A 17421-nucleotide genomic window follows, 5' to 3' on the forward strand; every position below is an offset into this window, starting at 1 on the left:
TGTTTCTCTCGGCCATGGCATTGTTTAAAACTGATTGTGCTATCGCACGTGTGCGTCATGTGCATCCTCTGTCCCTGCCTACACTGCAGGCTGACCAACGTGGACACGCACATGCATATTGCAGCGAGCTGCACAACCCAGAAACGAGCGACCGTGGATGCATCAAGTAATGAATATTCCGTTTCTACGCGTTACGCGCGCCCCGGCTTCGTTCAGCCGCAGCCCATTAATTCGAAAAATCTTCATCGATTTGGAGCGAATATATTAGCGTTGTTGACGGACCGTGGAGTTTTTCTTTTTGCACAGGAACTGTCAGATTATGCGATTGCGTAGAAAATTCTTCTGAATTCAAAAGTCGAAGGATTCCTATCGGTAGATCGCGGGCTTTTGTGCGTTTACAGGAATTTCGAAGGTATAAAACTGTACAGATTGTTCATGATACGGGAAAAGGTACAGAGTATGCAAAGCGCTTAAAGTATCACGACGCTTTTTATAATACTCGAAGGGTGAAGAATAATCTTCCGTCCAAGCTGTACTTTTTTAATCGTATTCTCGAAAATCTAAATTTGCATAAAACTCTGTGTGTAATATAGAGATAGATATAACGTATCATAGCGCTTTCTGTAATACTTGACGGATAGAATAATTTTCTACCGCAATTCTATTTTTTTAATCGTATTCTCAAAAATCTAAATTTACATAGAAATTTGCATAGTAGTCTATATATTTATAAGTTTTCTATAAGTTATATAATACGAGTTATATGATGCAAGGGTGACTGATTTGTCCGTCAACTCCTAGCACAAGCCACCGTACTTAGAAACGTGAAATTTTGGCAGTATACTCCTTTTGAGATGTAGGCGTAGGATAGAAAAGAATTGTTGGGAATAAAAAACCTGAAAAAGTAAAAATGATACATATACCACGACTTGCTAAAGTCGAGCATGTGAAATTCGGTGTACGAATTTCTCATTAAAAATAAGCGAACAGGTGTTTGGGCGTTTTTCGAAATTTAACTCCTGAAGGGTGTTCAAACAGAGAGTAATAAACATAAATTAAAATACTGTGCGGACGAAATCGCGAACGCGCAGCTAGTTATAAAACACTCTTTTACTGGTTTTAAATTAAATACGGCAGCGCCGCGAGTCATTGAACGCCGATTTCTGTGAAAATCGTGAAAATACGGATTGAAAACTCGCAGAAATTCAGGCGTAAAATTTAATTGAATTTAACAGATGTTTCACCTGAAAGAATACAGCCGATTGAAGGAGAATCCGCAGTTTTATACTTACGCACTGCGAAGGGTTATTCGATCTTATCGAACGAGATACTCAAGAACCTTCGCCTCTTTCCAAACATAAAATTCCTTTTACAAAACGTCGCCACGTTCGTCCAGGTAATGAAAAATCGAACTCCCGGAGCATCCATCGATCTGTTCGCAGGAAGCCAAAAAACGAGCCACCTAATCAGACGAAACACACGTTCCTCGAGCGAACTCACACTTCGACAAGATCCAATTTGTCGTTGGAAAATTAAGGAACGTCCTGATGTCTCCCTCGTCTCCTCTCTTCTCCCACCGATTCCCTTCGACCATTCGAATTATCTAACCTTTGACACAGGCCCGGGACTCGACAAACGCGAGGCCAGCAGAAGGAAAAAGAGAGCACAAGCAGAGATGCTTTTTTCCTGACAATTAAACACAATTGTCGCTAAGCGGCAGCGTCCGTTCCCGGACATTAAATATCCCCCGAACGAAGAAGGAGGCAGAGAGAAAACGAGAAAGAGAGAAAATATATAGCAACGGCTCGGGGATACGGTTGAGCCGTAGGAAGAATTTATGTTCGCTCGTCGCAGGAAAGTCCAACGAGTCGGTGCGAGCTGATTTCACCGAAGCAAATTACTTCTTTAAATCGAGCAGACGCACGCCTCGACGCGATCCATTTCACTTTCCTTCGTGGCGGAAGCGGCCGAAAAGGAAAAACCCACGTGTCCCTTTCTTTTCCAGGCCCGTTTTACGGATTCTCGCTCGACACGACGTCGATTCGATTTGCCGTCGCGCAACATTTGCTGCCTCTGCTATCTCTGCATTACTTTAATCTCCCAACCCTGATTTTCTAAAAGCATTCGCGGAGGTTTTGGGAAGTTTGTTTCCTCGGAATCTGTTTTGTTTGGGTCCGCGAGCTTCCCGCGAGTCGCCAGACATTTTGAAGTATTCGGATAATTTTTCGAAACTTCTCGAGGCTTTCTTTGGATCAAAAAATAGGCGATTAATTTCTTCTATTTTGGAATTAGTCTTGGAACGATTTGGTACTTCATCTCTTCAGAATTTGTTCGTTGAATCGTTTTCTGTGACTTGTGGCAGGTTTCAACGCGTTTGTATGATTTTTGGGAGTTCTTGAACGGTTCTTTCGGATCGAAAAACGGGTCAACTGTTCCCATTTTGAAGGAGATTCAATCCTAAAGGGAAAAAGAAATTCCTTGATCTTCGAGGTTAATAGATCAACGTTGTAGTATTTAAAGTGTATAAAATCGGTTGTTTGTTTTAATCAATTTAGCATGCAGGCCGCACATATTCCAACGTTAGAACCATCGCATCAACAGTAACTTGGTAAGAGAATTTTTAGATCTTCCTTTGTCTATCTATATGTAATTCCATGATGAAACCAAATTCTGCGAAAAATGAACGAGCATCTAAACACTTTCGCACGATAATCTACATATCAAAAAGAATACAAAATTGGCTTGAAATATCCTTACCGAAAGATATTCTGTGGCCTGAGAAAAGCCAGCTATAAAAGGATCGAAAGGGTGAGGTCACCAGGATTGCAGATAAGAGACATCGTTCGATACGCGCGTGTGTGTACTGTCCTGTGCTTCTTCCTTCGGCTTGATATGAGTTTACAACGTAGATAAGGTTGGTTTCGAAGCGGTCGAGCCCTGGCTACTGTCGTAAAATGCGCGGAAGCCGGCTTAAAAGCGAGGCTTCCACCGTTTCGTGCCGAGAAACTCTAATCGCGCCGCTTTCTATCCACCGTCTCGCGCGTTCTTCCACGCTCATTCACTCGAGAACAAATTATCCGCGTAATCAAAATGGTAACTGATGCTTTCGACTGATTTTTATACATCGTTTTGTAAATATTTAAATCGTTCGATCGAACAATTACAACGATCAAACGTTTGACGAATCGCTTGATCGAACGATTTAAATATTTAACGAATAGTTCGATCAAACATCGTACACCCTAAATCCCTGCTAAAGCTCAAACTCGTCCTCTACTATACGTCGTATCATGTACTGTCAAATTAGATTTAAATATTGTAAGGTAAATTTAAATTTAAGCATCGTGTAAAAGCTGTAGATGTACAAAAATACATAATACATACATACATACAAAATGTCCACCGCGACAGAAACTTTCTTAACCGGTGTAATTACCTCTCGGTTAATTTTCGAGACATAATCGGTCACCCAAGGAATCTTTATCAGACTGGAGCTCTCGAAACTTTACAAGTTACCCTAATCCCCAAGAAACCAGCAGCAAAATGAAAGGGAACGGGGCAACGGACGCGCACCAATTTCCAAACTATCCCCTGCGAGCGTACGCATTAACTCTACAATTTCAACGTCGCAACACAGTATCCAACGGTATCTTTTGTTCCGCCCCCTTATCCAGCATTTTTTCTCATCAGCGACGCGACCGACCGGACGCTTCCTTTGTCCCGTTGGTCCTCGGTAAGTCGCAGACAATTTTGTCCCGCTTTCTAATCGCCACCCTCGCCATTATTCCCTGCCATTCCACGGCTCGCGCCAATTGCTTATCTTTGTATCTCCTGCACCCTGTCGACTCGCGTCTTAGCTTTTTCCCGGGGCTCTCTTGTTCCCAGGCGTTCCTCTCTTCTCTTTCGAACAGAGAAGAAGTGATTACAGGGGAGTCGAGCAACGTGTAGTGTTCTGGAAGGGTGTCATAAATCGCAGACGACTCCTTCAATTCCTCTCTCTCCCTTTTTCTCTCTTTTTTCCTTATCTTTCTCTCTCTCTCTCTTTCAGTTCACCTCTTCGATCGCGCACGCTCTGTGCAGCGCCGTTTTCCTCTTGCCTCGCGCTTATTTACATGCTACCTTCTTCTTTCGCTTCTCTTTCGATTTCTTCCGGCCTTTGTTTCTTTTGTTTCGCCGGGTTGTTGCGGATTTTCTTGGGAAAATGGGAAGGCCGAGTTTCGACTAAGAGTAGGTGGACGAGCGAAATGGTTTAATTTTGTGGGGATGTTGATATTGAAAGCATCGAATTCCTGAAATTGGCCAAACTCATTTTTAACTGTTTGCGAGGATATACCGGTGACAAACTTTAACGAACGGTATTGGCCTCTTGTAGTCGAACCTCGGAGGTCATTTTCAGGTTCGACATTTCGTACGTACCGTCCTAGTAAATAGCAGATAATGCACTCTTCTCTCTGGTCGGTTCTCAAATCTTCATCGATTTCTCTCGAATCTCAAAAGAATCGTACCACTATAATACGTATGTACGCTCGTTCCATTTTCTCCCCTTGTGTGCAGCGTAGGCATTTTTTAACGCTTGCAAATATATGTCGTTTTAAAGGTTACGCTTCAGCGATCATTTTGACAAAGATCTGGCAAAAATCACCTTGAAAGATAAAACCGAACGTGTTGGGAAATAAAGAACGTATGAAGTACACAGTGGCTACAAGTATGTGGCTCGCCCTTGCATCTATCGTAGTGTCTATATACCGATTAATTAAATCTAAATAGGTATGAATCCTGTCACTGCTCTAACCATCATAATACGTTCTGTGAGATGCGTATCCGTCATGCTGAAGTCGTAAATTTACGGATCCCACGTAGCATAGTCCCACACGGTATAATCAATCAGTTGGAAAATTCATCCATTTTCGAACACCTTGTCGGCAGAATAAATATTCAACAGCGAAAGGATTTACGTTGTATTGCTACCAAAGTTTCATACCACGAAAATGAAATGTACAGAATCTCGGTAAAAATCTTTGTTGAAAAAGTAGGCTATGTCCATGTGCTTCTCGTAGCCACTCTAATTTATATAGAAAAAATAATCGACTCTAACTACTGCGAGTATATATAATCGCTAACAAACAGATGCTACAAGATGAGTAAATAAATATTTTTCCTGGATAGTTTTCGATTCGCACGGACGAAGGGTGCTCGAAGCTACTTTGCTCTAGCAACCCTTGCTCGATTGCTCATCGTGGACAGCGTTCACTGTGGTCACTCGGTGGTTGCTAGTGGTCACTTTACCCAAAATCGTTTCCGACGACTACTCGACTACCGTGAACGTTTCTGGTGGTTCCCTTTCGATTCCAACTACTTTCGTGGACAGTGTCCATTCCGGATCAGTGGTGGGAGATAATCTATCACCTTACCGGCTTCCCTTCGGCAGTACCTTGCCGAGGTACACTCTACCGTGATTAAATTGCGACTTAGAAGAATTTCTACGTGCTGGCAAGCAATCCTATCAAGACAGAGAGTATTCCGAGGTGAATTCTACGAACTAGAAATCCCTAGGTTTCCGAGGAAGGAATTTCAGAGGCGAAGGAGAATGGAGAAGAGTGGCGAAGTAAGACACGTTTTATTTAAGTCGAGAAACCAATATCCGTAATTCCATATGTAATTGTAAGCCGCTGTGATCGTAACAGCTGCTCGTTTATCCTCTGTCAAGTCCCGATTGGCTGTTCGGTTCCAGCCAGTAGCTCAACAATCATCGCAACCGAATTTAGTCCGCAAGATGTACCGCAACAGAAGGAAAGTCTCCGCTAAAGCGAATCGGTGTACTTTGTTCTTAATCGTCAAAAATTCTCGGAATAATTAGACGCATGGAACCTGCAGACTCGATACGCCGCGACACTGCGTTTGCAGCACCGTGAGTTTGACGTCGATCGAGGAAAACATCACGAGAGAACGATCGTACGTACGTAGCTGACGAAGTGTAAAAAGGAAATTTCAACACTGTGATCGGTGCAAAGACGAAAGGAAGTAACTTTAGAAATAAAAAAGAAGGGCACATGGAAAAGAGTCGTTGCGAGAGAAATCGAAAAATGTATCGAACAAAAGACGCTCTAGCGATAGTAAAATAGTTCGAGAAATTCGCAGTATTTCTATTACGAATTCCCCTCGAATTTTTCTAGAAAGAGGAAATTTTGAAATACAAAGTAACAACGTAAAGACGTTAAAAGAGAGATTTCAGCACTGATAAAGAAAGGGGAAGAAGGAAGAAGAGAAAAACGAGAGAAATTCCGGGAGTTTCGACGTAGAATCGATTTAAGCCCCGTAAAAGTCCCCACCTTGAAACGGTTAATCGGATTGCCAGCGCAAATATACGTACGTATTCGACGTTCACACGTCGCGTCGTCGTCGTCCGCGTTAATTGTATTTCGAACGAATTGAACGCGTTCGACTCGATTACCGGACAAAAAGAAAAAAAAAAGAAGATGGGGTGAGATGGAGGGGAAAAAAAAAAGAAAACAGCGACGCACATCGATGCTTCTTGCTGCGTCGCTGATGCAACGGGAAGCCGTCCAATCGCGTTCACCGATCGTTGCGCCTTTTACACCGGAAGCGGATGGCCTCTTCCTCGCGAGTGACCACAGTTTTCTATCTGCGAGCGTTGCGTAAACACTGGGAGGTGAATCTTAATGGATAAATGGGTGGATGTGAGAATTCGATATCATTTGTTGAATAACGAAGTTTGTGACTTTTAGAAAATACACCGACTCGTGGAAGTATTCGAACGCTTGTCGTACAAAATTTTCATCTTCGTATTATCGTACGCCGATGGCTTACTGCACAAATATCGTACGTCTACCTTCTATGAAATTTTACTTCCTACATGCAACAAATATTTCTCGACTGTCTCTTTATGGCGTATCTCTATGCATCTCTATGCTATTTCGTAATAAATTCGTCAAAAAGAATATTTCCGTATCGGCGCATTTAGCGTTCATGCAAATATTTTCTGGGGCCAAAGAGAGAACAAGCTTTGTCATTTTGTATTCCTACAAAGGACGCATAATTTGCATCGTCAATTTTATAATATCGTTGATAAAGAATAAATAAAAGTGGTTATTTAATTATAAAGTATCATCGAATTTTTGAAACTGTTTCTCTTGGAAACGCTAAAAGTCGACATACGATATTTGTGCAGTACGGAGTCGGTATGCTATATAAAATATTCTGAACTGTGATTAGCACTATAACATAGCACAACACCGTCGTGATTACATTGGTCAAATTTGAGAGTTTGGTCAAGAGAGTTGTACAATGTTTGTTAAGGGAATTCGTAATTATTTTCACGTTTACATTCACACAATTTGCAATTGTTTTCGCCTGTACATTCACACAATTTGCTGTTCTTCTCGCGTCTACACTCACACAATTCGTAATTATTTTCACAGTGACATTCACGCGATTTGCAATTGTTTTCACATTCGCCTTCACACAATTCGCAATTATTTTCACATTTACCTGTGCGCGCATTGTCACGATCAAACATTCTACATTTTCATTTCGCAGCCGCATTCACAAGCGCATTCTCGAAATTCACAACCGCGTTCCAGTCTGATGTCTATCGACATTTATTAAACTTTTCAATTATATCTATGCGAAACATATTACGAATATAAATGCTAAACGAAACGAGCAATATTAGAAAATAGTTTCAAATGTCATAAATTAATATTTTTCCGTTTCTAGCTGTTATAAATTAATAAAGACGATACAATGAAAAAAAAAAAAAGAAAAAAGGAAAGATCGCAGAGAGGGGATAACAATCGTAAGATGACACGAATAGATGAAACTCGATGAATATTCGATCGATCTGATCTTGAACGTATAAAAAGAGCAGGGAAAAAGGGCACAAATCAATAACCAACTGTTAATTTCGGATCGCGTGATACGTCGCCTTAATTACTCGCAGCAGTCTCTTCTCGAACACGAGATATATATCTCGTGTCTTCTTTAATTGAATCTAGCCCGACTAGTTCTTCCGCGATGACGCTTTTACGCTGGTTGTTGTTATCGTTCTGCTCGATCTTATGTAATAGTTCTTTAGCAATATCGACAATCCGTCTGGCATCCTTTTTCCGTGTAATAGAAAAGATAGTAATACGTTCTCGTTCGTACAAGACAGTTCTCAAGCAAAATTGCGTATGATGTTTTCGATGAAATTGAAGTTTGCTGTACCTTCCAATGGAAACAGAAAAATCGGATTCTCAGATGTCGAGGTAATTCTAAAAGCTAGATTAATGGTTCAGCAACATTCGTTTTTATTTCCAGATGGTATGGAGAAAATGACACTCGATCCGAAAGTAACAGTTTACTATTGTAGTTAGTAGCAACAGTTATCGTTTGTATCGTATCATTAGTAGTGACAATTATCGGTGTTAGAAATGCTAGCTTCCACGGGATTATAAATTGTTGGATTTAAAAAATCGCTGACAAAGAATGTACTTTCCTACTGAACTCTTCTCAACATGGAATTAGAAATTTAAACAGCGGATTAATTTATTTCTGTTAGGCTCTAATCTTGATCTTAACGTTAAATGTATAATTGTAATAATGCGTTCAAAGGAGGATAGGTTTCTAGGAACAAAGAAAAATTACACGTTTGAAAGGTTGGTAATCTCTGTGACGAATTAACGGATTAATAATCCCACAACGTGATTATATTTTCTTCGGTAACGAGTTTGAAATTCCTCGTGTTTGATCAAAGGGAAACTGTAGTATTATTTCGCGTCATTCGTTTAATTTTCCGTGCTCGATGGAGAGATCCGATAGTATCGAAGTCGCTTAAAAGGAGCATCGCCGAGGCAGGAAACATTTTTCATTTAAGTCAAAGAGAATCGCGTTGGGTCAGCCAGGAAGTTGCTTCTTTTCCTTCAACAGTAGCGACGAACCCCTATTGCGATGGGAATCCAACGACTGTTGTTCGTTCGAAAGCGATTGCTTCGGATGTTCTTCAACGAACCGACGGTCTACCTAATTATAAAGTTAAATTAAGTATTGATACACCGGTGTTCTTCCCTTGTCTCGTCCAACTCGAAAAACCTTTGTCTCGTGGGCTTTTGTACAAACCTCTCCGGATCTTGTCATTTTATTCTTTGTCATCGTTCGAACCGCTTAATCTTTTTAGTACTTTGGCCGATCATACTCGTTGCCGAGTATTTACCTGGCATTATGGTTAACCGTGGCAACTCGACGAAATTTTTCGTTTAAGCCTAATTGTATTTTCTGTAATCGTTATCGCGTATTTCGGTATCGTAGCTTTAGTATCGCGGTCAACGGCGATAAATTTATCTAAACGCTATCGAAATTGTTGGAACGTGACCATGGAACGTCCATGTGTTTCTGCGCGTTCGAGAAGTGCTGAGTGGTAGTTGACCGGATCTTGATCGTAATTGGACCGCGAGTGTAAATCGTGTTTTAATATAGCCCAGACAACGAACCTTGAAGCTCGTTGCAGTCGATTGCTGGGAATTATTCCCTCTACCTTTATCGCGCAAAAAGCGAGCTCTCGTATCCTAAGAGCCGTGTCCTTCTACTATTAAATATTTTATAATAAGGATATTTCTTTGAAAGGATTAACAATTCTGAAAATTTCTATTACTACGGCGTATTTCACTTGATTATTCGATATATTTCTTTGGAAATAACAGAATTTCATAATTTTTATTTCGATAAAAATTTTTCAATCCTGCTGCGTTCTTTTGCATCATATCGCATCGTATTATGAATTAAATGATAAATGATAAATGATAGGCTTTAGATAACGAGCGATCGTGTCTTTTAATACTCAAGGAATTCTTTAAGTTTGGGAAGAAAATACTCGCGGTTGTCTATCTGTAATGTAGCGTTAAAATATTTCTTAACTGAAGCTAATTTCTGCCGGTTAAAATGAAAGTAGAACTGAGATATATAAGTTCAAGAACAAGCATTCGTTTCGGATTTCTCAGATGTCACAAACACCAGAAATATATTTCCCACTCGTGCGACAAATTTTCTGATCAACGAATCGAAACCGAGCTCTTGTTTGCCGATTTAATTAACAGAATGTCGTTCATTTGGACGTTCCCTTCGTTATTAATAGAACGTGAAATTCTTTGAACAATTCCTTGACCAGGCAAAATAATATCCCATGCCCGGTTCATTAACACGAAACGAACATTCCCAATAAGAAGTTTAAATTATCTAAATCTCATGTCAGAGCCCTCGAATTAGCTGCGGCTTTATTGTAATCCTCGCGAGCTTAGCGAACTGTGTTCCAATCCCCCTCTCCAACCCATTAATTCCGCGATTTTTCAGCAGTTTCGTATCCGCTCACCAGAATTAATCTTCGAAATGAAGATGGAACAAAAGCAGAAGCCAATTGCCGCGAGTCCCGCCATGGACAGAAACGCGGTTAACGTTGAAATCCTTTTGCGCGCAGTATCCCGTAAACGCATTAAAAAAATACTCCGATCCCGGGCTAACGTCCAACGGGATTATCTGTAGCGGAATATTTTACAGGAGCATGATAAATCAGGGGACGAACGTTCGAAAGATTAAAACGTCTATGATATTTTCTCTCTTTTTCTCTCTCTTTGAAAAACCACGTGGCAAATTGATTTTATTGGAAGCTGTTCGTTCTATTAGGGTTTTATGGTTAGTTGACTTATGGAAGTTTTATCGAAATACATTAGAGTTTCAGGGGATGATATTACGTCCTTTGGGCTATTTTGTTTCTATTTGCCTTAGAATTACGTTAAGGAGGAACAGAGTATTGGGATGGAAACGCGGTGAAACATAATTTACTTCAAAATACATTTTCTAATGAGAATACTGACATTGCTGGAACAAGTATAGAATGATCGTAGAATAAAATGGAATAAAAAATAATAGTGGATTTCGAAATTAATTCTAGATTCAGTTTCGTATAGTATCTCTTGCGTTTTATAGTCATTTTCAACCGAATCGTGTTTTCTCGCCTTTTAAAAGTTCTCTTAAATGTGAAGAAAAAAGAAAAAGGAAAAGATATAAAAGAATATTCACTGATATTCGCGAGATTTCTCCTCTCAATTCTACGTTAAATACTTTAAATATCTAAAGTCTCTTATCCAACTAAATCCAAAAATCCAAATTAAGGCACAAATCTCGTTCGAGGATCGCCAGATTAAAATTCCAAAAAATCTAGATACTAATTTTTAAATACAGCATCCACTGACAATTTCTGACAATTCAACTGCCTGAACATCTTAATATCGACCGAATATCATAATCAACGAATATATCTATATTAGGGATATACGCCCCGATGATATAACCTAAAGGGATTGAATCGAGGTTGCATGATGCATAATGGGGATGAACGTTGGGTTACAGAGCCTGGAGGAGCGTGAACGCAAGCACGCCGTGCACAAGGAACAGCTGTCTCGCGAGCAGAGGTTCCTCAGGCGACGGCTAGAGCAGCTGACAAACCAGACAGGCCTGCACGTGTTGCACGGCCTCCACGGCCTCCATGGGCTAAGCTCAAGCGCTCCAACCGGTTCCTCTTGCGGTCCTGGAGCTGCCGCGGCCGCGGCTCTTCTCTCCAAACGGCGCAGCGTTTCCGAGTGTTCTCTCGGCACAGCTTCGTCGACCAGCTCCACGGCCAGCTCCAGGAACTCTGCAGGCAGCCCCTCTGTCTCGGAGTCCGGTAAGTGTTGCTTTACCTCTATCGCATGCTATCACTTACTGTTTCAAATGATCAATCGATGTTTCACGCTAGGAGGATCCCATCATTTTCATTCGGCTGTCGACTAAAATTGTTATTGTCGTTATTAGACTGTGGATTTTTATGCAAATTCGTATGTCTAAAAACAGAAGTTAAAAAGGTGGAAACTCGGTGGAAGATTGTTTTTCAAAATATTATAGAGAGCGCTATACTTTGGATATTTTACAGCGGAGGAGGAAATTTTTATAAAATTTGATTTCCACGAAATGGATTTATATTTAATCTTCCATTTGCAACCTTATCTTTACCGACGTCGCCTGCACACTGGATCGTTCCAGTGTGTGTGGTTCTTCTCATGTTTTCGCGTTTTTGAAAATCCCTCGAAATTCTTGAATACACTTTCGAGTTTCTTCGCAAGTTTCACATAAATATGATCCAGTAGTTTTTATCGCTACATGTTACCCTAGTTTTTCTAGACAAGGCGAAATTTAAACTGAGATGGAAGTGGAATGAATGAAAGATTACTTAAAATTACCGTAATAAATATAATATTTGTATAGTACGGAACAAATGACCAACATGGTGAAGAACTTTTAGTACGAAAGTTACTAGACTTGATAATGCGTCAATTTTAAACTTCCTTTTATCCATCACTGCAGTGCCTTGAATAATTATAGACTGAATCCTATTTTTAAATTTTTCATGATATTAAAACAAAAATTGGCAAACTCGTTTACATAATTTCATATTATAATATGCGACGGAACTGAAGATGCAACAAACAAAAATCTTCTTCTTTCGAAGTCTGGAAAAGATTAAATTTCCTCTTAAAATTGTGTTTTTCGCTGTGAGGAAATATAAAGCCAACGTTAATTTTGTTACGTTTTCATTAAATATTTAATGAATTCTCCTTTATCTCTGATTGCTTCTATTAATCTGTTAGCTACGCTATCCGCTAAACTCATTTGGAGTTTCGTTTTGAATATCCGCCCACGAGGATTTTATTCTTTTCCTAAGTTCCAAGATCATTTTTACACGTGGTTTCACCTGATCGTAAACTTTTCTTACTAAAATTCTTCACAGGTTCTCGATGGGATTCGGATCAGGACTCAACGCTGGCCACGGTAATAATTCTATTCCGAAATCTTGGAGCCACTTTTTTATAGCGGCCGCTGTACGAGTAGAAGCATTGTCTTGCTGAAAGTTTGACTTTTCGTCGAGCCAATGATTCGCCGTGTAACATCTGATATCCTACAGCGCTCAATTTTACTTTTGCTAAAACAATTTCTCTTAACATGACCGGTGGTCCCTTGGAAATATCGAAGAAATAACGCAAAAAGTGTGTTTGAGTCTATAATTATCCACAGCACTGTACATATCATTCCATGTTACGTGCATTGCGCGTAATTTCTCACTTTTAAATTTCACATTAATGCATAAAAATCCGCAGTGTAACTATCACTTTTAGTAACGAGTAACGATCGGGCCTCTCAGGAGCCATATTGATCAACTGTATAAATCGAAATATTCAGAAAACCGATATACATCTTACTTTTTAATTTACCTTAGAATTTACAATTACTTGTTGTACGTCATCTTCTTGCGACGAACGAACTTATGGAAGCGAATGATTCGTTCCTCGAGAACAGAATATCAACGGCGTACTTCTGCAATGAAACTAAAAGATGCGTTAAAACTAGAGTTGATCGGTTTCGCTTCTACGAGGCTCGAGTTACTCGCAAGTTTCAGATTTTTAAAGAGAGATAAGCGTTTTATTCACAGTTCGTCTAAAATTATAGCGGATCTTGAAGCGTAAAAGGGATATTACAAAAATGGCCACCTTGTTCTATTTCTAGCACTTGGACGAGTGGTTAGTATCGCAGATTATGCGTTCCGCGAGCTTTCTACATCGTGATTATCGTACAATTTTTCGTGAATGAAAATAATACGTATACGAAGATAGGAAATTGGAACCTCGAATAATACAACCTTCAAATCGTCGATATCAGTATCGTATCGGTAGATTATTATACCGATCATGGTCATGTGAAAGCGACATAAAGTTGGCCGCAATATGGACAACGCTTTGGTCGTTGCACCCATGGAACGATTTTAAGCCAGGGATTTCTAATTCCGTGATTTCCAAAGCGATGAAGCAGCAAGGTTAGCTGAGTCAGCTCGTTAGGAGAACTTGGATCGAGCGAAGCTTGTCCGTATAAATATCGTTCGTGGTTGAGGGTAAAATTGGAACGATCCACGAATTATGAGTCAACTGTTGCGACTCATCGCCGCGATGCCTCGGTTTCAATGTCACGGCTTCGAGTTCGATATCGGTAGATAAGAATGACTGCTAGAATTGGAATTTTCTGAGATATTGGGAAAATTATTACTAACTTGAAATTGTGTTAGCTATGTAATAAAAGAACGAAATTTTAGGAATTTTAGATTTACATGAAATCTCTTTAGAGCGATCTTTTGCGTCAAGAGATTGAAGAGTTCTAAATCTGTAGGTAAGTAATTATTTGTACATCCTTTCTTTAAAATGAGAAACCTTGAATCTTATTTTGAAACGCAGCCTTCTGCAAGACGCTGAACGTTATAGAAAAATAAAAGAAGAAGTTACAATTTACATATTAGATAATAGAAGATTCGAAACTTGTGATATTTTGAAATTCGTCCAAATTAAACAATTACGATTTATACGCAGTTTCGTTAAAACAGAAAATTCAAAGATTCTAAACTTATTATATTTCGAAATTCGCTGGACTTCCTGGCTGGAAACATTTTTAAACAAGATTGGTACTAATGGCGAACAAGTATGAATTAGTTTCGAAGAGTTCGAAACGGTTGATTAGCTAGCGGTTGGTCGTTAATTAACAGTTGCAATTCTTCGGTTTTATTTCGAAGCCATTAGAATCGAGAAACGATTAGTATCACGAGTCTTACAACAATCTTTGAACCCTGTTGAGACCCGCAAGAGATATCACCGGTACAGCTTGGCAACTTTCTTTCTGGTTACACGAAAGTTGCCCTGCTCATTTAAATATCGTCTGTTTACTAGCCACTCTGATGATCAGGGCGATCGCGTATCCGAGAGACTGGCGCAAAATTCTCTACCAGGCACAGGCTATTTCGCGGAGGAAGTTGAATCCTCGCATATCAATATTTAATTTAACTTTGTAATTAGCTAAGGCTTCCCTGTGCATTCGTTTAAGAACGCCTAGATCGATGGTCCACGGTGTTTGCAATACCAAGAGGACGTTGGGTCTTCTCATTTTGAAACCAAGTTTATCGTTTGCGTGGAAGAAGAAAACGAATTTAAGAATGAACGAAGATATCGTTTCATTTGGAATGGATCGATCGTTCAAACAACGTATCGTCCTGTTCGAGAAATCTCGTTATTTGCATATGATTTTTGCGATAATTTTTTATCTTATCTTTTACCGCAAGAAAATTCTTTTCCATTTCTTTCTGGCTGTCTGATATCAAAGAGGAGATACAGATTTTCTCACGGTATATAACTGGCTCGTACACTCTTTTATTCAAGAATGATAGAAACGTGAACAATTCTATTGCAGGAGTTAGGTTGTGAAATCACAAATAGAGAGATACGGATAAAATATAACAATATTAAACGTAATAATGAGAAAATCAATATGAGGGTACTACGCGTATATTTTCGCAAGTAAGAAAAGAAATGATTAAAAAAGGATTCGATCGTAGATCTACAATGAATAGAATAAATCTAAGCGTACTTCGAAGAATAAATTCATAATCACAAATTCCGGTCTTTCGATCGCGATTCGTAACTCACGTTCGTTACTAGTTGCTTCGGTCGCGACGTTTGACGAGATCTGGAGGAGAACGTGCAGGAGGTCGAACATTTTTACGAGCCCTCAGCAAGAATCGTCGTTGCGTATTACCGCGAATTCACCGAAGACGAGAGAGGGACCGGCTGAGTCAGCCCGTTAGCAAACTTCCGGCTCGTTCTCCGCCGCTTATGAAGTTCTGCTACGTAAGACAGGCCACGGAGTTGCAGGCCGACCGATAAAAAGTTGCACGCGACGACACGTTCCCTCTACGATCGACCAACGTCAATCTCTCTTTCCATTCGATCGATCTTTCTCATTCGTCGATAAAACGGAAAAAAAGAGGAAAAAAGTACGCAGATTGGCGATGAGATTTTGAAAATTTTTATTTGCCAGATTTTCTCGATTAACGTCGAATAAATGAAATTGCCTGTTCCTCTGTTAACGTTTCATTTGAATTCTATATTCTCTTTATTGCTGCAAAATCAATATTGATTTACGCGAGCATATTATCGTATCTCTATCACGAGCAGTAAATGTGTTTGATATATTACATTTAACAAATAACCACCGATAAAGCAAATAAACATGCATGATATTCGATGACAAATCAACGAAACTATTATATAGTGACCCATGGTATAAGTAAATAAAGAAATGGAATCAAATATATATTCGTGTAACATCACGATCAATAGTTGTTGCTATTCGAACATTTAAATCCTACGCGAACGATTCAGGAGCAAACTCTAACGTCGAAAATCGTTTACCTTTATTAATCAATAATTATTTTATATACTTTATTTTGATTACCTTATTAACTAATAATACTAACTAAAAACTAATGTTAAAACACTTAATTTTATAATAATAGTTTTTATAGAGTAAAGCAACTGTTTTATTTGTTTATCTTATTACTGACAGAAACCGTCGTAGCACAAAATATTGCCATTTCTTCGTGACGAGTATACTCGTCAAAAACAGGTAACTGGTGAAAAGGTAAAAGAACTAGTGCATCCAGGTCTGTATCGCGGTGTTGGATATGAATCTGGAATAATGTGTCCCAAGTGTAAAAATAACAAGCATCCAACCTCTATCTGGTTGTGGAGTTTATGACTCTGGCTTCCATAGAAAGATACATCCAGCCCTCCTATCGAATTTTGTCCGATTTCAATCTGTGAACCGCCGCGAATGTAACTCGCGAGAGATCGAATCGAGACGATAAGCCGACCGAACCGTACGAAGGGGAACGTTTTAAACTTGCCACCATCCTTCTCTTCGCTGCTTCCTTCGTCTTCTTCTTCTTCTTCTTTCTCTCCCTTTTCTTATTTTTCTACTTCGACTCCCGGTCATCGTTGCTTTCAACGAGGTTCTCCTCGAACCACCTCCCGAGGGATCGTGTAGCCACGGAATCGATGCTTGAAATATGCTGTCGTAAATTAGACGCGACCTTTCCACTCGATTCTTACGGTCGGACCTCTACTTGCATCGTTTGCGAAAAGGCAGGGTACGGTGATGTAACGCTGATAAACTAATTGTCGAGATTGGGATTTCGAGGCTCTCGACTGAGATACAGAAATTTCGCTAAATTTGAGATTCCACTGTCTCCAATCGAGATACAGAAATTTTGATAAATTAGAAGTTCGGATGTCTCGAATCGAGATGATAGAAATTTCAGTTTTGAAATTTCCCTATTTACATTCGAGATATAGAAATTTTACCAGATTTGAAATTGTTGCGTGTTTCGGATTCAGGTGTAGGAATTTCAAATTTAGATCTGAACGGAGATATGGAAGTCTCGGTAAACTCGAAATTTGCATGTTTCGAATCTAAATATAGAAATGTTGATAAGTGTGAAATTAGGATGTGACGAATTCTGGA

General features: G+C 39.6%; 1 protein-coding gene across 10 annotated transcripts in view; it reads left to right on the top strand.

Moving 5' to 3' along the window:
• Positions 1 to 17421, top strand: part of LOC126924456 (max dimerization protein 1-like) — a 228053-nt gene that overhangs the window by 124408 nt on the left and 86224 nt on the right. For 8 of the 10 annotated variants that reach the window (XM_050738979.1, XM_050738974.1, XM_050738975.1 and 5 more), the window contains exon 6: positions 11401 to 11719. In XM_050738979.1, coding sequence (XP_050594936.1) covers positions 11401 to 11719 — 319 coding nt within the window. The remainder of the gene's footprint in view (positions 1 to 11400; positions 11720 to 17421) is intronic. The other 2 variants (XM_050738983.1, XM_050738984.1) reach the window with 1 other exon arrangement.

Source organism: Bombus affinis, chromosome 14 (genome assembly GCF_024516045.1).
Source record: "Bombus affinis isolate iyBomAffi1 chromosome 14, iyBomAffi1.2, whole genome shotgun sequence".
Taxonomy (NCBI): Eukaryota; Metazoa; Arthropoda; class Insecta; order Hymenoptera; family Apidae; genus Bombus; species Bombus affinis.